Consider the following 23,866-nt stretch of genomic DNA (forward strand, 5'->3'; position numbering starts at 1 on the left):
TGCAATTTTTTATTTAATTATTCATGTACGGTGAGCCAAAATCAAAACCTGCACTAATTCAAAAACGTTCAAAAATTAAATAAAAAAAAAAGTTTTTTGAACTGAAAGTAAGGAGCGATATTAAAACTTAAAACGAACAGAAATTATTCCGTATATGAAGGGGCTGCCCCCTCCTCAATAGCTCGCTCTTTACGCTAAAGTTTGACTCTGTCTCACAACTCTATTTTTTAAAACAATAAAAACTTTAGCGTAAAGAGCCATACTTCTTAGAATCTAGAGCAGCAAGAATGAAGTTTTTTTATTTAACGAAAAAATTAAATTAAAAAACGACACTTTTCAATGAAAATACTCTTCTTTTTTAAATATAAGGAGTCAAAAAACTAGGAGAAGGGTGCAAAAACACCCATCCCCAAGACACACCCTTGCTGAAAAAATAGGCTATATTCTATCCTGTCTAAAATATTATGGATTGTGAACCATAGTTGCAGCAGAAGCTGCAACCTAGTCAAGAACAAACCACAACCGATAGTAACATAAGGTTAAAAAGCGTTTTGAAAAAAAACTGCCTGGTGAGAAAAAATTGTCATCTGACACTGTATCAAGAATGGTACCTATTATTTTGGTTTATCTTAAGAGTTCAAGTTATAGTTTGCGACGGTGATGGGCCAAAACAAGGTACACTGGGGTACTGCTTTTGCCTTCTTAGGAATCGGAGTAAGGTCACCGATACAGAATGTTGAGGGCACAGTGCATTGAGTGAATATCATCTGTATTACCAGTGTGAGGTGTTGGGTTAAAAGAGGGCTTCCGTCTTTTAAATGCATAGCTCCCACACAATCAAAGCCACTGTAAGACTTCCACTTTAATTCTTGGGTTGCTTTTTCTCTTGCTCGAGTTGTCACGGTGTAATGTGTTTTCGGCGAAGAAGCTAAGAAGGCATCTAATTCTTTATCATACTGATCCTGAAGATGGGGATCAGGAAACGAAAACTCTGATTCAAAGTGAGCATACCATTTTAACGTCAGGAATATCGGAGGGATGCACAGAAGGGGCGTGGTTACATGACTGGGAAACAAATTTGAAGAGTAGTGTCCGGTCATGTCCGGCTCTAGCAGAGTTCCGATCGACAAGCATCTTCCGATGAAAAGCAAGGGCCTTCGAAAATTGTCCTTTCGTACTCAGGCGTAGATCATTCACGATACCAGATCGCGGTTTATTGCAATCTCTCCATAGACTGAACCAAAATTTTGCTTTTCTCCGTGATCTAACTAGATCAGGATTTGATGACCAACCCGGGATAATACCTTTGTGATTTCTTCGGAGAGGAACTGCTTGGCTCTCGGCAAAAGGAAGGGCATGGCAAATCTCAGCAGAATACATGTCCAGGCTAAGGCGCGTTTCTTTTTTCGATAAATTATCTGAAATCTGTAGAAGATGAAACGGTACTCAAATTTTATTCAGGGTAAAATCCGAAGAAGACTTGAAAAGTTCACTATTAACTTTTGACCAATCCCATAAAAGTGGAGGTATTTGAGGGTTAGTTTGGTGCGTGTGTTGGGGTGGTTGTGTAAATAAAAGTGGAAAATCAAATGGGAAAATTGTATAATACCTGGTATTCATTCAGAAAATTGTCCCATCTCGAGGTTGCAAAATATTGCGATGGGATCCAGATTAGAAGTATGAGATGATGTATGAAAGTAAATAAAATCGAAATCCTTATGAGCTACTCTAACCCAATTACCAAATATACCCCTAATGAGGATTGTTCACGGTGATTCTTGGGTATCCCTTTCAGTTGAATTACAATTAAAGTCTCCAGCTACTACACACGGCAGCCCTAAACGTTGAACTTTATCAAGACACGAACCTAATTTCTCACACGATATAGCAAAACGACGCTTGGATTCATCAATGTAATAGTCAGTAGGTAAGTAAACGTTAATAAATATACACCCTTCAACTGGGACAGCCAAGAAGTCATCACTTGTTTCGAAGAGGCTAGAGCGAAGGGAAACACAAACAAAAGTCCCAAGGCCCTCTGACGGCCTGCCTCTATTCTTACGCTGTTGAGCAGGTACAGAGTAGGACGAAGACTCCTGCAGCTTAAGTAAATTTACACTCTACTTAGTTAGGAAATGTGCTTGTATAAAAATTACATTATAATTCGCACGAAAACCATTAAGCACAGGAAGTCTATTCACAAAAGAGCCGTTGATGTTCCAGGATAGAAACCAAACTGACGAGGTCATGGATTCGCTGCCTTGCGATTTTTAGGACAACTAACGTTGTAGCATGTACGCCCAGGAGCTTTGCAATCTACACAGAAAGGCCTCTTCTTGCAGGGAGAGACAGAGGTCGACTTGTGGTCACTGGCACCGCATTTAGAGCAGATAGCATTGTTTAAACAATTCGCAGGTACGTGACCAATCATGTGGCAATTAAAACAGAGACGGGGCATGAAAACAAATTCTTGAACCGGTAGTCTCTTATATCCTATTTTCAGACAATCCCTGAGAAATTGATCTCGGTCAGAACGAGTTTGGAAATAAACTTTGAACGCGCGAGACTTTCTGCATTATCCAATTTTGCTACACTTTAGTATAAAGTCTTTAAGGGTTGTGTCATTTAAATCCCCTAGAACTTGCTTCAGAACGGCAACGGAGAGTGGTTCTTTGACAGAGAGATTCAGACTGGGATTAGAACGTTTTAGAGTATCGGCTATTTGATTCGCAGCTTTCTTTGACGAGAAGACGAGCTTCCATTCATCTTTTTGACGCCTGAGTTCACATATTTCAGCACCAGAAGTAGGTAACAGATTGTCTATATACGCTTTATGTTCAGATGGATCTTTCAGGTCTTTTGGTGGATTTTTCAGAATCACTATAAATAAAGGCTTGGGGGTCGGGTTTGGTTGGGAGGCCGCGGGGGGCGGGGCACTGGCTGAGGGACGAGTGACGTTCGTAATAAAGCCATAAAGTTTTCTGGACAGTTCATTAACTTTTGACACAACTGTAGAATGGACAGCCTCACCAACAGTCGGAACGCCACCCGGGTTTAAAATCACGAATTTTGGGATACTGGCATTTTGCTTAGCCTGAGAGACCAGGTTCTCACACATATCAAGAATGTTCTCTTCATCCCTAGCATGAATCACAACTCGCGATGTGACGCTTAACTCTGTGTATAGAATCTTCTTTGCTTGTACAATTTGGTCGTGATAAAAAAACGCAACAGCTGCCTTCTGAATTGTCTCTTGTTTGACCCCATCAGTCAAAGACCGACTCAGAAAATTCAAACCAGGGTTCAGAATCAGCTTTTCCGCCATAGCACACAATTTACCTTGCAACCACTAACAGTCCAAAGCACAATCTGTAAATCATATCCAATCAAGCAGGCAATGAAGTCACAGTGGGGTGATAGCTTTGTAGTCCAAGAAATTGTTTTCAAGGTCACTGAATTAAATCAAGTTCAAACCACTGAATTAATTAGATTTCAAAATCGCAAGATAAAATTTATTCTTTATCATTTTTCTGTTCCTGTCAACTTTCATGTTCTTTGACTGAAATGAAACTAAATTAAATATTAAATATACCACTGCTAGCATCATATAAAACCCTGTTTATTTCCAAAAGAAATAAGGCAAATTATAATACCTTAAACATAAGAGTCGTAGAAGGTTGACAGAAGTTAGAAGAGCTATTCTGCTAATTTTACCATGGAGCAAGTCTCTACATATATTCTATTGCTTTTATGTAAATAGAAAGGGCGTTTGCTTTAGGGCGACTCAAAAAACAAATGTTACTTAAAATGGATAGATTTGTCTAAACAAATCTTAGAATATTCTCTGTTTCAATTCTAGCACAGAAAAGTTCAAAAATGACTATTTTGCTATAACGCATACAGATAACACCAGCTAAAAGGTATGAGAAATGCAATAGCTACACACGCAATAATTTTGTCCTCTTTTTGTTTTTGCTTCACCGTTTATTTTTTGCATTTTTTTTTCAGCATTCTGTTTGTATCATGTTCAATTCTCTGTCTTACTGAAATAACACTAGTTTAAAAGGAAATACCAACATGCACTTCTGTGTGTTTTGCAACATACCTATAATTTTGCTGCTAGCTGGATCTATACTGAGGGGATCCGAGTCAGGTTGAAGTTTTGTGGATGTTCCTGGAGTAACAACCAAAGGATCGTGCTGTTGCTCAGGTGGCGTCACAGGAAACGTGCTCCCATTTAGATGTACATTATTAGTAGGCGAGATATTTTCTACTTCTGAAAAAAAAAAAAAACAGCCCACATTAATTTATAAATGGGCCAACAGGCCTTCACATACAATGTTTTCAGAAGGCTATAAATTTGACAACATATTAAATATTTCTGAAAACTGAACATATTCAGCAATTTTCAACACACTTAATTCTAGTAACTTTTATTTCACAAACACTTCAAACTAGGTTTATTTAATTCCCACATAATATTGCGATTCTTATTTTGAATATGCAGTTAAATCCTACCTGAGAATTATCATTTCTTACTATTTTTCTTTTGGTAGTTTCAAAGTTAGTAAGCTCATAGGCCACTACTAAATTCTTATCAGAGTTGCCATGGTAAATTATGAATACATATAAGCCTCACTTTTTCAGCAAATTGGACTGTACTTTTGGTCCATAACAGTTAAAACATTAAATCATTTAATTCCCATTTTAGAGTTAAATGTATCATACTTATCATACTTCTCAGAATCTAGAGCGGCAAGAATATTTTTTAATTTTTTTTTAATTAGAAAATAAAATTAAAAAACGACACTTTTCAATAAAAATACTCTTCTTTTTTAAATATTAGGTGTCAAAAACCTAGGAGAAGAGTGCGAAAACACCCATCCCCAACTCACATCCCTGCTGAAAAGATACGCTAGATGCTATCTTGTCTAAAATATTACAGATTGTGAATCGTAGTTGCAGCTAAAGCTGCAACTTAGTCGAGAACAAGAGTAGAGGAGGGGGTACCAGCCCCACGAGTCACCCCTGCTGCCATCTACAATTTAGTTTAATGCTGACGGGACATAATTTATTCAAGGATTATCGATCGAGTCTAATGTGGGTGTGTCAAGGTCAATCGATCTGTTGTTGTTGTTTGGCCACGTGTAATGGCATGAGGAGTGATTTACATAATCGATGGGGGAATTATTGATTCACGTGGTCCTGTCACGAGTAGCACCTGTGAACTTGATTTACATAATCGCTAGGGGAAATTATTGATTCACGAAGGGGAGAATTAAGAAACAAACATGGCTTCATTGTTGTTTGGTTAGCTTAACCAGTGAACTTGATTTACATAATCGCTAGGGGAAATTATTGATTCACGAAGGGGAGAATTAAGAAACATTAAGGCTTCTTTAATCTTAGGTCTGAGGGATAAACGTTCTTTAGGTCAGAGAGAAAAATTAATATTCTATTTTTAAATAGGGCTTCATTGATCTTTAGTGTCAGGAATTATAATTGACGAAGGGGAGAATTAAGAAACATTAAGGCTTCTTTAATCTTAGGTCTGAGGGATAAACGTTCTTTAGGTCAGAGAGAAAAATTAATATTCTATTTTTAAATAGGGCTTCATTGATCTTTAGTGTCAGGAATTATAATTGACATCGCTTGTTATCTTGGAATTATGCGGGAGTCTAAAGAGATAGAAATTCTATTTTTAAATACGGCTTCACGGAGCTTTAAGTCGAAGAGATAAATTGATATTCTAACGAAACCCTAATAGTTTAGCTAGGAAAATTTATGAGATGAAGAGATTAAAGTAGGAAAGGGTTTCCTAGAAATTTGAAATGCGTTAGCGCAGAGATGCCAAACAAAAGGAACACGCTGAAATTACGTTTAGGGATTATTTGGGCGAAACGGTTTTAGATATTTTATGGGATTATTTCGGCGAAACAGTTAGAGACATTTTGAAAGAAGATTTTAGGAAAGGTTTTAGAAGAGAATTTGAGGGTGAAACTCTGTGGTCGTTATAATACACAAGTTCCATTTGAACAGTGTTGTGAGGTCCTCTACCCCAACCCCAAAGGGTTCCGATCCCCACCCCAACCCCGAAGGAAGCCCCCGGTACTCAAAGGCCCCCCAAGCTCCCATAGAGCCCCAGCCCCCCAAACGCCCTCCTCAGACCCTCAAAGCCCCTCCTCTGGTCCTCAAAGGGCCCCCGGATCCCCAAAGGGCACCCCCGGGCCCCCCAAAGGCCCATCGAGCTCCCAAAGGACCAACGGGGTCCCAAAGGCCCTACACCGGTCCCCAAATGTCCTCCAGGCCCCCAACTGTCCCCCCGGACCCCAAAGGCCCTCCCCGGCCCCCCAAAGGGCCAACCGGCTCCCACAGGACCAATCGGTCCTCAAGTGGCCCCCCGACTCCCAAAGGCCCCCCTGTGCCCCAAAGGCCCTCCCCCGGTCCTCAAAGGTCCCCCCGGGCTCCCAAAGAGCCACCGGCGCCCCCAAAGTTCTAGTTCAATTTAAAATTTTCTCAACGAAGTGAAGAAAAGTTCAAGTTCTCTTCTGAACTCTACCAAAGAACACACTTCAATTCTAATTTCTCCAGAGAAAACATAAATCTTCCACTTCAGTTCTTTATTTCACAAAGACATAAAGAAATTTAAAGTTCAATTCTAATTTTTCGGTGGAAGATAGAAAAAGTAATACCATACTTGTGAATATTTTCACGGAAGATAAAAAGTTCTAGTTCAATTTAAAATTTTCTCAAAGAAGTCAAGGAAAGTTAAAGTTCTCTTCTGAAATTTACCAAAGAAAACACTTCAATTCTAATTTCTCCAGAGAAAACAAAAATCTTCCACTTCAGTTCTTTATTTCATAAAGACATACAGAAATTTAAAGTTCAATTATAAATTTTTCGTTGGGAGATAGAAAAATTAATACCATACTAGTGATTATTTTCACGGAAGATGAAATTTTCTAGTTCAATTTTAAATTTTCTCAATTAAGTAAAGAAAAGTTCATGTTCTTTACTGACTTTTATCAAAGAACACACTTCATTTATAATTTATAGATAGAAAATAAAAATCCCCCACTTAATTTCCTTATTTCACAAAGACATAATGAAATTTAAAGTTCAATTCTAAATTTTTTAGGTGGAAGATAGAAAAAGTAATACAATACTTGTGAATATTTTCCCTGAAGATAAAAAGTTCTAGTTCAACTTAAAATTTTCTCAACGAAGTGAAGAAAAGTTCAAGTTCTCTTCTGAATTTTACTAAAGAACACAATTCATTTCTAATTTCACCAGAGAAAATAAAAATCTTCCACTTCAGTTCTCTATCTCACAAAAGACATAAAGAAATTTAAAGTTCAATTCTAAATTTTTCGGTGGAAGATAGAAAAAGTAATATCATACTTGTGAATATTTTCACGGAAGATAAAAAGTTCTAGTTCAATTTAAAATTTTCTCAAAGAGGTGAAGAAAAGTTCAAGTTCTCTTCTGAACTTTACCAAAGAACACACTTCAATTCTAATTTCTCCAGAAAAAATAAAAATCTTCCACTTCAGTTTTAAGTTCCCCAATGAAATAAAGAAATTTAAAGTTCTATTGTAAATTTTTAGATGGAAGATAGAAAAAGTAATACTATGACAATGATTGTTTTCCATGAAGATCAAAAGTTTCACTTTATTTATAATTTTTCTTAAATTCAGTTCTGATTTTTCTCAAAGAGATGAAAAATTTAAAGTTAATTTCTAAATTTTTTCTCTAGAAGATAGGAAAAGTTATACTACGATTGTGATTATTTTTCAGTGAAGATAAAAAGTTTCACTTTAATTCTAATTTTCTTAAGTTCACTTTCCGATTTTTTGCAAAGAGATGAAAAATTTAAAGTTCTGTTCTATGATGATAAAAAGTTTCACTTTAATTCTAAATTTTCTTAAATTCAGTTCCGACATTTCTCAAAGAGACGAAAAAATTTAAAGTTCTGTTCAATATATTTTCTCGGAAGAAGAAAAGTTCAACTTCGATTCTGAATTTTCTCATTGAAAATGAAATAAGTTATTGATCAATTCTATTTTCCCAAAATAATATAAAAATTTTCCACTACACTTCAGATTTTTCTCGAAGAGATGAAAAATTTAAAATACTATTCCAAATTTTTCATAGAAGATAGAAAAGTTCAAGTTCTCTTCTGAATTTTACCAACAAACACAATTCAATTCTAATTTATCCAGAGAAAATAAAAATCTTCCACTTCAGTTTTATGTACACCAAGACATAAAAAATTTAAAGTTCTTTTCTAAATTTTTCTGTAGAAAATAGGAAAAGTTATACTATGTTAGTGATTATTTTCCATGAAGATAAAAAGTTTCACTTTAATTCTAAATTTTCTTAAATTCAGTTCCGACTTTTCACATAGAGATGAAAAAATTTAAAGTTCTGTTCCAAATTTTTCATAGAATATTGGAAAAGTTATACTTTGATCGTGAATATTCAAGTTCTCTTCTGAATTTTATCAAAGAACACACTTCAATTCTAATTTCTCCAGAGAAAACAAAAATCTTCCACTTCACTTCATTATTTCACAAAGACATAAAGAAATTTAATGTTCAATTCTAATTTTTCTGTGGAAGATGGAAAAAGTAATATCATACTTGTGAATATTTTCACGGAAGATAAAAAGTTCTAGTTCAATTTTAAATTTTCACAACGAAGTCAAGGAAAGTTCAAGTTCTCTTCTGAATTTTCTCAATGAAAAAGAAATTAGTCATTGATCATTTCTATTTTTTCCAAATAATATAAAAATTTTCCACTTTAGTTCAGATCTGTCTCGAAGAGATGAAAAATTTAAATGCTGTTCCAACTTTTTCACAGAAGATAAAAAAGTTCAAGTTCTCTTCGGAATTTTAACAAAGAACACACTTCAATTCGAATTTCTCCAGAGAAAATAAAAATCTTCCACTTCAGTTCTTTATTTCACAAAGACATAAAGAAATTTAAAGTTCAATTCTAATTTTTCGGTGGAAGATAGAAAAAGTAATAGCATACTTGTGAATATTTTTCTGGAAGATAAAAAGTTCTAGTTCAATTTTAAATTTTCTCAACGAATTAAAGAAAAGTTCAAGTTCCCTTCTGAAGTTTACCAAAGAACACACTACAATTCTAATTTCTCCAGAGAAAATAAAAATCTTCCACTTCATTTCTTTATTTCACAAAGACATAAAGAAATTTAAAGTTCAATTCTAATTTTTCGTTGGAAGATAGAAAAAGTAATATCATACTTGTGAATATTTTCATGGAAGATAAAAAGTTTCACTTTATTTATAATTTTTCTTAAATTTGGTTCTGATTTTTCTCAAAGAAATAAAAAATTTAAAGTTCTGTTCCAAATTTTTCATAGAAGATAGAAAAAGTTAAACATTGATTGTGAATATTCAGCATGAAGATAAGGAGCTCTACTTTAATTCAGAGTTTTCTCGAAGAAGTGCAAAATGTTCAAGTTCTCCTATCTATGGCTAAGTTTGCTAAAGACAAGCTATTTTATTGTGATAACACACAAAATCAGAAAAAATGATCACTTTTCCTCTAGTACCTACGCAATTAGACTAAAAATGAAGATATTTATACAGAGTTTCAACAAGCTATGGCTAAGTTTGCGAAAGACAAGCTATTTTCTTGCGAAAACACGCAAAATCAGAAAAAATGTTCAATGTTCCTTTAGTACCTACTCAATTAGACTAAAAATGAAGATATTTATGCAGAGTTTCAACTAGCTATGGCTAAGTTTGCTAAAGACAAGCTATTTTCTTGTGAAAACCCACATACTCAGAAAAAATGTTCAGTGTTCCTTTAGTACCTACGCAATTAGACTAAAAATGAAGATATTTATGCAGAGTTTTAACTAGCTATGGCTAAGTTTGCTAAAGACAAGCTATTTTCAGTGCGAAAACACACAAAATCAAAAAATGTTCAATATTGCTTTAGTACCTACGCAATTAGGCTTAAATGAAGATATTTATACAGAGTTTCAACTAGCTATGGCTAAGTTTGCTAAAGACAAGCTATTTTCTTACAAAAACACACAAAATCAGAAGTAAAATGTTCAATGTTCCTCTAGTACCTACGCAATTAGACTAAAAATTAAGATATTTATGCAGAGTTTCAACTAGCTATGGCTAAGTTTACTAAAGACAAGCTATTTTCTTGCGAAAACACACAATATCAGAAAAAATGTTCAATGTTGCTCTAGTACCTACACAATTAGACTAAAAATAAAGATATTTATGCAGAGTTTCAACTAGCTATGGCTAAGTTTACTAAGGATAAGCTATTTTCTTGCGAAAACACACAAAATCAGAAAAAATATTAAATGTTCCTCTAGTACCTACACACTTAGACTAAAAATGAAGATATTTATGCAGAGTTTCAATTAGCCATGGCTAAGTTTTCTAAAGACAAGCTATTTTCTTGCAAAAACACAAAAAAAAAATCAGAAAAAATGTTCAATGTTCCTTTAGTACCTACGCAATTAGACTAAAAATGAAGGTATTTATGCAGAGTTTCAACTAGCTATGGCTAAGTTTGCTAAAGACAAGCTATTTTCTCACGAAAACACACAAAATCAGAAAAAATGTTCAATGTTCCTTTAGTACCTACGCAATTAGGATGAAATGAAGATATTTATGCAGAGTTTCAACTATCTATGGCTAAGTTTGCTAAAGACAAGCTATTTTCTTGCGAAAACACAAACAAAATCATAAAAAATGTTCAATGTTCTTTTAGTACCTACACAATTAGGCTGAAATTAATGTATTTATGCAGAGTTTCAACTAGCTATGACTAAGTTTGCTAAAGACAAGCCATTTTCTTGCAAAAACACATCAAATCAGAAGTAAAATGTTCAATGTTCCTCTAGTACCTACGCAATTAGGCTTAAATGAAGATATTTATGCAGAGTTTCAACTAGCTATGGCTAAGTTTGCTAAAGACAAGCTATTTTCGTGCGAAAACATACAAAATCAGAAAAAATATTCAATGTTCCTTTAGTACCTATGCAATTAGGCTTAAATGAAGATATTTATGCAGAGTTTCAACTAGCTATGGCTAAGTTTGCTAAAGACAAGCTATTTTCTTACAAAAACACAAACAAAAACAGAACTAAAATTTTCAATGTTCCTATAGTACCTTCACAATTAGACTAAAAATGAAGATATTTATGCAGAGTTTCAACTAGCTATGGCTAAGTTTGCTAAAGACAAGCTATTTTCTTGCGAAAACACACAAAATCAGAAAAAATTTTCAATGTTCCTTTAGTACCTAAACAATTAGGCTCAAAATGAAGATATTTATGAAGAGTTTCAACTAGCTATGACTAAGTTTGCTAAAGACAAGCTATTTTCTTGCGAAAACACAAACAAAATCAGAAAAAATGTTCAATGTTCCTTTAGTACCTACGCAATTAGACTAAAAATGAAGGTATTTATGCAGAGTTTCAACTAGCTATGACTAAGTTTGCTAAAGACAAGCTATTTTCTCACGAAAACACAAAAAATCAGAAAAAATGTTCAATGTTCATCTAGTACCTACGCAATTAGGCTGAAATGAAGATGTTTATGCAGAGTTTCAACTAGCTATGTCTAAGTTTGCTAAAGACAAGCTATTTTCTTGCGAAAACACACAAAATCAGAAAAATGTTCAATGTTCCTTTAGTACCTACGCAATTAGGCTGAAATGAAGATATTTATGCAGAGTTTAAACTATCTATGGCTAAGTTTGCTAAAGACAAGCCAATTTATTTCAAAAACACACAAAATCAGAAAAATGTTCAATGTTCAATTAGTACCTAAGCAATTAGGCTTAAATGAAGATATTTATGCAGAGTTTCAACTAGCTATGACTAATTTTGATAAAGACAAGCTATTTTCTAGCGAAAACACAAACAAAATCAGAAAAAATTTTCAATGTTCCTTTAGTACCGACGCAATTATGCTAAAAATGAATATATTTATTCAGAGTTTCAACTATCTATGGCTAGGTTTGCTAAAGACAAGCTATTTTCTTGCGAAAACATACAAAATCAGAAAAAATGTTCAATGTTCCTTTAGTACATACACAATTAGGCTAAAAATGAAGATATTTATGCACAGTTTCAACTAGCTATGGCTAAGTTTGCTAAAGACAAGCTATTTTCTTGCGAAAACACATAAAATCACAAAAAATTTTCAATGTTCCTTTAGTACCTACGAAATTAGGCTTAAATGAAGATATTTATGCAGAGTTTCAACTAGCTATGGCTAAGTTTGCTAAAGACAAGCTAATTTCTCTCGAAAACACACAAAATCAGAAAAAATGTTCAATATTCCTCTAGTACCGACGCAATTAGGCTTAAATGAAGATATTTATGCAGAGTTTCAACAAACTATGGCTAAGTTTGCTAAAGACAAGCTATTTTCTTGCGAAAACACAAACAAAATCAGAAAAATTTTCAATGTTACTTTAGTACCTAAGCAATTATTATAAAAATGAAGATATTTATGCAGAGTTTCAACTAGCTATGGCTAAGTTTGCTAAAGACAAGCTATTTTCTTGCGAAAACACACAAAATCAGAAAAAATATTGTTAGGTTAGGTTAAGTTAGATTAGGTTAGGTTAGATTAAGTTAGGTTAGGTTAAGTTAGGTTAGGTTAGGTTAGATTAAGTTAGGTTAGGTTAAGTTAGATTAGGCTAGGTTAGCCTACGTACGCGCGCGTACGTAGGCTAACCTAGCCTAACCTAACTTAACCTAACCTAACTTAATCTAACCTAACCTAACCTAACTTAACCTAACATAACTTAATCCAACCTAACCTAACCTATATGCGCGCGTACGTAGGCTAACATAACCTAATCTAACTTAACCTAACATAAAAATATTTTTTCTGATTTTGTGTTTTTTCGCAAGAAAATAGCTTGTCTTTAGCAAACTTAGCAATAGCTAGTTTAAACCGTGCATAAATATCTTCATTTTTAGCCTAATTGCGTAGGTACTAAAGGAACATTGAACATTTTTTCTGATTTTGTTTGTTTTCGCAAGAAAATAGCTTGTCTTTAGAAAACTTAGCCATAGCTAGTTGAAACTCTGCATAAATATCTTCATTTTTATCCTAATTGCTTAGGTACTAAAGGAACACTGAACATATTTTCTGATTTTGTTTGTGTTTTCGCAAGAAAATAGCTTGTCTTTAGCAAACTTAGCCATAGTTAGTTGAAACTCTGCATAAATATCTTCATTTTTATCCTAAGTGCGTAGGTACTAAATGAACATTTAAAATTTTTTCTGATTTTGTGTGTTTTCGTGAGAAAATAGCTTTTCTTTAGCAAACTTAGCAATAGATAGTTGAAACTATGAATAAATATCTTCATTTCATCCTAATAGCGTAGGTACTAAAGGAACATTTAAAATTTTTTCTGATTGTGTGTGTTTTCTCAATAAAATAGATGGTCTTTAGCAAACTTAGCTATAGCTAGTTTAAACTATGCATAAATATCTTAATTTTTAGCCTAATTGTGTATCTACTAAAGGAACACTGAAAATTTTTTCTGATTTTGTATGTTTTCGCAAGAAAATAGCTTGTCTTTAGCAAACTTAGACATAGCTAGTTGAAACTCTGCATAAATATCTTCATTTTTAGTATAATTGCGCATTTTATAAATGAAAATTTAAAACTTCTTATTTTTTTTTGTGTGTTTTCTCAAGAAAATAGCTTGTCTTTAGCAAACTTAACCATATATAGTTGAAAATCTGAATAAATCTATCCATTTTATCATAAGTTAATAGTTAATTCTGGATCAGTTAACATTGTTTCTTTGTTTGGGTGTTTTCGCAAGAAAATATCTTGTCTTTAGCAAAATTAGCCATAGATAGTTGAAACTCTGCATAAATATATTCATTTCAGCCTAATTGCGTAGGTACTAAAGGAACATTGAACATTTTGTCTGATTTTGTGTGTTTTCGCAGGAAAATAGCTTGTCTTTAGCAAACTTAGCCATAGATAGTTGAAACTCTGCATAAATATCTTCATTTCATCCTAATTGCGTAGGTACTAGAGGAACATTGAAAATTTTTTTCTGATTTTTTGTGTTTTCGCGAGAAAATTGCTTGTCTTTAGCAAACTTAGCCATAGCTAGTTGAAACTCTGCATAAATAACTTAATTTTTAGTCTTAGTGCGTAGTTTATAAATGAACATTTATCATTTTTTCTTATTTTGATTTTGTTGTTAATAGAAAATATCTTGTCTTTAGCAAAAATAGTCATATATACGTGAAACTCTGCATAAATATATTCATATATTGTCTAATTGTTTATGCAATAGTGTAAACGTGAACATTTTTTCTGAGTTTGTGTGTTTTTGCAAGAAAATAGCTTGTCTTTAGTAAACTTAGACATAGCTAGTTGAAACTCTGCATAAATATCTTTATTTTTACTCTAATTTTGTAGGTACTAGAGTAACACTGAGAATTTTAATTATGATTTTGTTTGTGTTTTTGTAAGAAAATAGCTAGTCTTTAGCAAACTTAGCCATAGCTAATTGAAACTCTGCAAACATATCTTCATTTAAGCCTAATTGCATAGGTACTAAAGGAACATTGAAAATTTTTTCTGATTTTGTGTGTTTTCGCACAAAAATAGCTTGTCTTTAGAAAACTTAGTCATAGATAGTTGAAACTCTGAATAAATATCTTCATTTAAGCCTAATTGCGTAGGTACTAGAGGAACATTGAACATTTTACTTCTGATTTTGTGTGTTTTTGCAAGAAAATGGCTTGTCTTTAGCAAACTTAGCCATAGATAGTTGAAACTCTGCATAAATATCTTCATTTCAGCCTAATTGTGTAGGTACTAAAGGAACATTGAACATTTTTTCTGATTTTGTGTGTTTTAGCAAGAATATAGATTGTCTTTATCAAACTTAGCCATAGATAGTTGAAAATCAGCATAAATATCTTCATTTCAGCCTAATTGCGTAGGTACTAGAGGAACATTGAACTTTTTTTTCTGATTTTGTGTGTTTTCATGAGAAAATAGCTTGTCTTTAGCAAACTTAGCCATAGATAGTTGAAACTCTGCATAAATACCTTCATTTTTAGTCTAATTGCGTAGGTACTAAACGAACATTGAAAATTTTTTCTGATTTTGTTTGTGTTTTTGCAAGAAAATAGCTTGTCTTTAGAAAACTTAGTCATAGCTAATTGAAACTCTGCATAAATATCTTCATTTTTAGTCTAATTGTGTAGGTAGTAGAGGAACATTGAACATTTTTTCTGATGTTGTGTGTTTTCGCGAGAAAATACCTTGTCTTTAGTAAACTTAGCCATAGCTAGTTGAAACTCTGCATAAATATCTTAATTTTTAGTCTAATTGTGTAGGTACTAGAGGAACATTGAACATTTTTTCTGTTTTTGTGTCTTTCGCAAGAAAATAGCTTGTCTTTAGTAAACGTAGCCATAGCTAGTTGAAACTCTGCATAAATATATTCATTTTTAGTCTAATTGTGTAGTTACTAGAGGAAAATTGAACATTTTACTTCTGATTTTGTGTGTTTTTGTAAGAAAATAGCTTGTCTTTAGCAAACTTAGCCATAGCTAGTTGAAACTCTGCATAAATATCTTCATTTTATCCTAATTGCGTTGGTACTTAAGCAATTTTGAAATTTTTTCTGATTTTGTGTGTTTTCGCGCGAATCGAGCTCTTATTTAGCAAACTTAGACATAGCTAGTTGAAACTCTGCATAAAAACACAACATATTAGTCTACGTGCGGAGTTAATACATGTCCATAAAACATATTTTCTGATTTTGTAGATTTCCGATTTAGAGTATCTATTCCTTCTCAATCTTAGCCATGGATAGTTGAACCTCTGCCTAAATTTATTAATATTTAGTATAAGTTTGTAGGTACTAAAGCAATATTGAACATTTTACTTCTGAGTTTGTGGGTTTTCGCATGAAAATAGCTTGTCTTTAGCAAACTTAGCCATAGATAGGAGAACTTGAACATTTTGCACTTCTTCGAGAAAACTCTGAATTAAATTAGAGTTCCTTATCTTCATGTTGAATATTCACAATCAATGTATAACTTTTTCTATCTTCTATGAAAAATTTGGAATAGAACTTTAAATTTTTTATTTCTTTGAGAAAAATCAGAACCAAATTTAAGAAAAATTATAAATAAAGTGAAACTTTTTATCTTCCATGAAAATATTCACAAGTATGATATTACTTTTTCTATCTTCCAACGAAAAATTAGAATTGAACTTTAAATTTTTTTATGTCCGGGTGAAATAAAGGACTTAAGTGAAAGATTTTTATTTTTTCGTGAGAAATTAGAACTGAAGTGTGTTCTGTGGTAAAGTTCAGAAGGGACCTTGAACTTTTATTTAATTAGATGAGAGAATTTAAAATTTAAATAGAACTTTTTATCTTCCAGGAAAATATTCACAAGTATGCTATTACTTTTTCTATCTTCCACCAAAAAATTAGAATTGAACTTTAAATTTCTTTGTGTCTTTGTGAAATAAAGAAGTGAAGTGGAAGATTTTTATTTTCTCTGGAGAAATTCGAATTGAAGTTTGTTCTTTGTTAAAATTCAGAAGAGAACTTGAACTTTTTTATCTTCTGTGAAAAATTTGGAACAGTATTTAAATTTTTCATCTCTTCGAAACAGATCTGAACTAAAGTGGAAAATTTTTATATTATTTGGAAAAAATAGAAAGGATCAATGACTAATTTCTTTTTCATTGAGAAAATTCAGAAGAGAACTTGAACTTTCCTTGACTTCGTTGTGAAAATTTAAAATTGAACTAGAACTTTTTATCTTCCGTGAAAATATTCACAAGTATGATATTACTTTTTCCATCTTCCACCGAAAAATTAGAATTGAACTTTAAATTTCTTTATGTCTTTGTGAAATAATGAAGTGAAGTGGAAGATTTTTGTTTTCTCTGGAGAAATTAGAATTGAAGTGTGTTCTTTGATAAAATTCAGAAGAGAACTTGAATATTCACGATCAAAGTATAACTTTTCCAATATTCTATGAAAAATTTGGAACAGAACTTTAAATTTTTTCATCTCTATGTGAAAAGTCGGAACTGAATTTAAGAAAATTTAGAATTAAAGTGAAACTTTTTATCTTCATGGAAAATAATCACTAACATAGTATAACTTTTCCTATTTTCTACAGAAAAATTTAGAACAGAACTTTAAATTTTTATGTCTTGGTGTACATAAAACTGAAGTGGAAGCTTTTTATTTTCTCTTGAGAAATTAGAATTGAATTGTGTTTGTTTGTAAAATTCAGAAGAGAACTTGAACTTTTGTATCTTCTATGAAAAATTTGGACTAGTATTTTAAATTTTTAATCGCTTCGAGAAAAATCTGAAGTGAAGTGGAAAATTTTTATATTATTTTGGGAAAATAAAATTGATCAATAACTTATTTCATTTTCAATGAGAAAATTCAGAATCGAAGTTGAACTTTTCTTCTTCCGAGAAAATATATTGAACAGAACTTTAAATTTTTTCATCTCTTTGAGAAAGGTCGGAACTGAATTTAAGAAAATTTAGAATTAAAGTGAAACTTTTTATCATCATAGAACAGAACTTTAAATTTTTCATCTCTTTGCAAAAAATCGGAAAGTGAACTTAAGAAAATTAGAATTAAAGTGAAACTTTTTATCTTCACTGAAAAATAATCACAATCGTAGTATAACTTTTCGTATCTTCTAGAGAAAAAATTTAGAAATTAACTTTAAATTTTTCATCTCTTTGAGAAAAATCAGAACTGAATTTAAGAAAAATTATAAATAAAGTGAAACTTTTGATCTTCATGGAAAACAATCATTGTCATAGTATTACTTTTTCTATCTTCCATCTAAAAATTTAGAATAGAACTTTAAATTTCTTTATTTCATTGGGGAACTTAAAACTGAAGTGGAAGATTTTTATTTTTTCTGGAGAAATTAGAATTGAAGTGTGTTCTTTGGTAAAGTTCAGAAGAGAACTTGAACTTTTCTTCACTTCGTTGAGAAAATTTTAAATTGAACTAGAACTTTTTATCTTCCGTGAAAATATTCACAAGTATGATATTACTTTTTCTATCTTCCACCGAAAAATTTAGAATTGAACTTTAAATTTCTTTATGTCATTTGTGAAATAAAGAACTGAAGCGGAAGATTTTTATTTTCTCTGGTGAAATTAGAAATGAATTGTGTTCTTTAGTAAAATTCAGAAGAGAACTTGAACTTTTCTTCACTTCGTTGAGAAAATTTTAAGTTGAACTAGAACTTTTTATCTTCAGGGAAAATATTCACAAGTATGGTATTACTTTTTCTATCTTCCACCGAAAAAATTTAGAATTGAACTTTAAATTTCATTATGTCTATGTGAAATAAAGAACTTAAGTGGGAGATTTTTATTTTCTCGGTAGAAATTATAATTGAATTTTTTTCTTTTGTAAAATTCAGAAGAGAACATGAACTTTTCTTCACTTCATTGAGAAAATTTAAAATTGAACTAGAACATTTTATCTTCCGTGAAAATAATAACAGGTATGGTATTAATTTTTCTATCTCCAACCGAAAAATTTAGAATTGAACTTTAAATTTCTTTATGTCTTTGTGAAATAAAGAACTGAAGTGGAAGATTTTTGTTTTCTCTGGAGAATTTAGAATTGAAGTGTGTTCTTTGGTAAAGTTCAGAAGAGAACTTGAACTTTCCTTAACTTTGTTGAGAAAATTTTAAATTGAACTAGAACTTTTTATCTTCCGTGAAAATATTCACAAGTATGGTATTACTTTTTCTATCTTCCATCGAAAAATTAGAATTGAACTTTAAATTTCTATATGTCTTTGTGAAATAAAGAACTGAAGTGGAAGATTTTTGTTTTCTCTGGAGAAAATAGAATTGAAGTGTGTTCTTTGGTAAAGTTCAGAATAGAACTTTAAATTTTCTTCACTTCTTTGATAAATTTTTAAGTTGAACTAGAACTTTGGGGGCGCCGGTGGCTCTTTGGGAGCCCGGGGGGGGACCTTTGAGGACCGGGGGAGGAACTTTGGGGCACAGGGGGGGCCTTTGGGAGTCTGGGGGACACTTGAGGACCGATTGGTCCTTTGGGAGCCGGTTGGCCCTTTGGGGGGCCGGGGAGGGCCTTTGGGGTCCGGGGGGACAGTTGGGGGCCTGGAGGACATTTGGGGACCGGTGTAGGGCCTTTGGGACCCCGTTGGTCCTTTGGGAGCTCGATGGGCCTTTGGGGGCCCGGGGGTGCCCTTTGGGGATCCGGGGGCCCTTTGAGGACCAGAGGAGGGGCTTTGAGGGTCTGAGGAGGGCGTTTGGGGGGCTGGGGCTCTATGGGAGCTTGGGGGCCTTTGAGTACCGGGGGCTTCCTTCGGGGTTGGGGTGGGGATCGGAACCCTTTGGGGTTGGGGTAGAGGACCTCACAACACTGTTCAAATGGAACTTGTGTATTATAACGACCACAGAGTTTCACCCTCAAATTCTCTTCTAAAACTTTTCCTAAAATCTTCTTTCAAAATGTCTCTAACTGTTTCGCCGAAATAATCCCATAAAATATCTAAAACCGTTTCGCTCAAATAATCCCTAAACGTAATTTCAGCGTGTTCCTTTTGTTTGGCATCTCTGCGCTAACGCATTTCAAATTTCTAGGAAACCCTTTCCTACTTTAATCTCTTCATCTCATAAATTTTCCTAGCTAAACTATTAGGGTTTCGTTAGAATATCATTTTATCTCTTCGACTTAAAGCTCCGTGAAGCCGTATTTAAAAATAGAATTTCTATCTCTTTAGACTCCCGCATAATTCCAAGATAACAATTGATGTCAATTATAATTCCTGACACTAAAGATCAATGAAGCCCTATTTAAAAATAGAATATTAATTTTTCTCTCTGACCTAAAGAACGTTTATCCCTCAGACCTAAGATTAAAGAAGCCTTAATGTTTCTTAATTCTCCCCTTCGTGAATCAATAATTTCCCCTAGCGATTATGTAAATCAATTTCTCAGGTTAAGCTAACCAAACAACAATGAAGCCATGTTTGTTTCTTAATTCACCCCTTCGTGAATCAATAATTTCCCCTAGCGATTATGTAAATCAAGTTCACAGGTGCTACTCGTGACAGGACCACGTGAATCAATAATTCCCCCATCGATTATGTAAATCACTCCTCATGCCATTACACGTGGCCAAACAACAACAACAACAGATCGATTGACCTTGACACACCCACATTAGACTCGATCGATAATCCTTGAATAAATTATGTCCCGTCAGCATTAAACTAAATTGTAGGTGGCAGCAGGGGTGACTCGTGGGGCTGGTACCCCCTCCTCTACTAACAAGCCACAACCGATAGTAACATAAGGTCAGAAAGCGTTTTGAAGAAAACTGCCTGGTGAGAAAAACTGAAATCTGACAATGATTCAAGAATGGTAACTATTATTTCGGTTAATCATAAAAGTAAAAGCTTATTGCGAAAAGAAACAAATGTTGATTTAGAAAAAAGCCTGAAATTCCTCGAAAATTGCGTCAGATTAAAAAGATAAGTGAAACATTGGAATCAGCATAGGCAAAATCCATCTATAAGGGAATTACAGTCCCCCACCTTGAACAGCAAGGAAAAAAGTATTCTTCGACTACCCCACCACCTCAATTCGGTATGTTGCCAGGAATCATTAGAGGCATTGAAATCAGTTCCCAGGGACAATAGTTCTTTAAAGAGTTACTGCATTCAGGCTAATAAATTGAGAGGCTTTTTCAACATATAGTTAATTACACTGACGAGCTGCGGCGGTAATAAGATTCAGCCTTTCTTAACTCCTTCGGGAATCGGGCTACACTTTCCAATACATGAATACAAGTCTAAGAATTCCGTTTTACATTTCTGATATTAAAAGTCAAATTTAGATCTTCCAAACTAACTAGAATATTTGATTTTTTTTTTATCCTTACAAAATAGAATAACTGCTCAAAATCGATAATTTTTTCAATTATAGGAAATGGCAGTGGAACCTTTAGAAATTTTTAGAAGGCAATTCGTATCAATTTCTGTAGGTTTTAAGTTTGACCTGCCCTGCCCTGTCGATATAGAAATTTCTAGTCTTCTTTGAATCTAGCAGATTCATGAATAAAGTATAGCTTCTTCTTTTACTGATATTAAATACGCCACTGCTAGCATCATATAACACCCTGTTTATTTCCAAAAAGAAACAAGGCAAATTAAAAACTAAAATCTTAAACATAAGAGTCGCAGAAAGGTTGAGAGGGGTTAGGGGAGGTATCCTGTAAATTTTACCATGGGGCAAGTCTCTGAATATATTCTATTACTTTTCTATAAATAGAAAGGGCGTTTGCTAGAGGAAGATGCGAAAAACAATTGTTATTGAAGATGAATAGATGTGTCTAAACAAATCTTTTAGAAAATTATCTGTTTCAGTTTTAGCACGGAAAAGTTCAAAAATGACTAGTTTGTAGTAACATGTGCACATAACACCAGCTAAAAGGTAGGATGAATGAGAAATGTAATAGCCACTAAAACAATAATTTTATCCTCTTTTTGCTTTTGCTTTATCGATTATTTTTTCAACATTCTGTTGGCATCAATTTCTGTTCTATTCAGTCCTCTATCTTACCGAGAGAATCCTAGTTTAGTAAGAGATGACAGCATGCACCTCTATGTGTTTTACAACATACCTTTAATTTTGCTAATAGCTGAGTCCGGTCTTAGGGGATCCAAGTCAGGTTGAAGTTTGGTGGATGTTCCTGGAGAAACAACGAAAGGATCGTGTTCTTGCTCAAATGGCGGCACAGGGCGTGCGCTCCCATTCAGACGTGGATTATTAGTGGGCGAAATATCTTCTAGTTCTGAAAAAAGACAATCCACATTATTTTATAAAAGGGCCAACAGGCCTTCACATACAGTGGTTTCAGAAGGCTATAAATTTGACAACATAGTAAATTTTTCTGAAAGCTGAATACATCCAGCAATTGTCAATACAAACTTAATTCTAGTAGTTCTTTCAATTCGCTTTAATTTCAAACTAGGATTATTCAATTTCCACATATTATTGCGATTCTTATTTTGAATTTGCAGTTTATTCTTACCTGAAAACTATCATTTTTTACTGTTTTTCTTTTGGCAGTTTCAAAGTTATTAGGCTCATAGGCCACTACTACATTCTTATCAGAGTTGCCAGGGTAAATTGTTAATACAAATAAGCCTCACTTTTTCAGCCAATTGGACTATAATTTTCGTCCATAAAAATTAAAACACTAAAAACATTCGATTCCTATTTTAGCGTTGAAGTCACACAGATGAATATATTTCTCAAAGATGAAAGAGTTAAAACATTAAAATCATTTGATTCTCATTTTAGAGTTATATATATCATACTTTTCAGAATCTAGAGCGACAAGAATGTTTTTTTTTTTTTTAATTAAATTAAAAAACGACACTTTTAAATGAAAATACTCTGTTTTAGATATAAGTTGTCAAAAATCTAGGAGAAGGATGCGAAAACACCCATCCCCAATTCACACCCCTGCTCAAAATATAGGCTATATTCTGTCTTGTCTAAACTATTACGGATTGTGAATCATAGTTGCAGCATAAGCTGCAATCTAGCCAAGAACAAACCACAATCCATAGTAACATAAGGTTAAAAAGCGTTTTGAAAAAAAAAAAAACTGCCCGGTGAGAAAAAAATTGTTATCTGACACTGCTTCCAGAATAGTAACTATTATTTCGGTTAATCTTAAAAGTACAAGTTTATTGCGAAAAGAAACTAATGTTAATTTTAAAAAAACCTGAAATTCCTCGAAAATTGCGCCAGATTAAAAAGATAAGTGGATCATTGGAATCAGCATGGTCGAAAACCATCTATAAGGGAATTACAGTACCCCCCCCCCCCCTTGAACAGCAAGGAGAAAAATATTCTTCGACTACCCCTCCATCTCGATTTTATATGTTACCAGGAATCGTTAGAGGCATTAAAATCCGTTCCCAGTAACAATTATGGTTGCAGCAGTAGCTGCAATCGAGTAAAGAGCGAACCGCAACCCATAGTAACTAAAAGTTAAAAAACAAGTTTTGAAAAAAACTGCCTAGTAAAAAAAATACCGTCTGACACTGACTCATGAATGGTAAATATTATTTCGGTTCGTCTTAACAGTAAAAGCTTATTGCGAAAAGAAATTTATATTTATTTCGAGAAAAAGCCTGAAACCCCTCGGAAATGGCGTCCAATCAAAATGAAAAGTGTACCATTGGAATCAGCATTGTCGAAAACCTAAATCAGGGAAATTACAGTCCCCCTCCTTGAACAACAAAGAAAATCACTTTTATCATCGGTAGCACTGATCTCTCCCGTTTTGTTGTTGTTGTTTTTTTCAGCAGGCCTAGCGGGTTACCAGAACATGATAGAGAGACGCTTAATGGCTCAGTAAAAAGCTATTTCTCATATCTGAGTGCTTTTTATAGATTTCGCCATCTGCAAGTCCCATATGGCACGAAAAAGGCACTTTTTAAAAAGCCGGGGCTAGTGGGCTACTAGAACTTTTTCGAGTGATGTTTAATGGCTCATTTGAAAAATTTTGGTCATATCTACGTGCCTTTTATCAATTCTACCATTCGTAAGTGAGATATAGCACTGAAAATAACATTTCTGGTGCCACTTCTTAAGTTGAAAATCTTGGAAGTATAAAACGGTATCATTGTAATAATTATGGTCCAAAACCCTTAACCGGACGTTTGCAAGAACACCTTCCACACGTTCCTCCTCCCACACACCCCCTTAATAAGCTACTCAATTAAATTCCTACAAACACCAAT

The 23,866-nt window shown here is 33.3% G+C and overlaps 1 protein-coding gene across 1 annotated transcript in view; it reads right to left on the minus strand.

Annotated features, from left to right (window-relative positions):
• The window catches only part of LOC148941110 (uncharacterized), a 153,987-nt gene that overhangs the window by 101,914 nt on the left and 28,207 nt on the right, over positions 1-23,866 (minus strand). The window contains exons 4-5 of the mRNA XM_089104098.1: positions 21,730-21,900; positions 4,106-4,276 (exon numbers count right to left, since the gene is read on the minus strand). Of these exons, the coding sequence (XP_088960224.1) occupies positions 4,106-4,276; positions 21,730-21,900 (342 nt within the window). The remainder of the gene's footprint in view (positions 1-4,105; positions 4,277-21,729; positions 21,901-23,866) is intronic.

This window comes from Artemia sp. Qi Xiang Cuo, chromosome 18 (assembly GCF_049724085.1).
Source record: "Artemia sp. Qi Xiang Cuo chromosome 18, ASM4972408v1, whole genome shotgun sequence".
Taxonomy (NCBI): Eukaryota; Metazoa; Arthropoda; class Branchiopoda; order Anostraca; family Artemiidae; genus Artemia; species Artemia sp. Qi Xiang Cuo.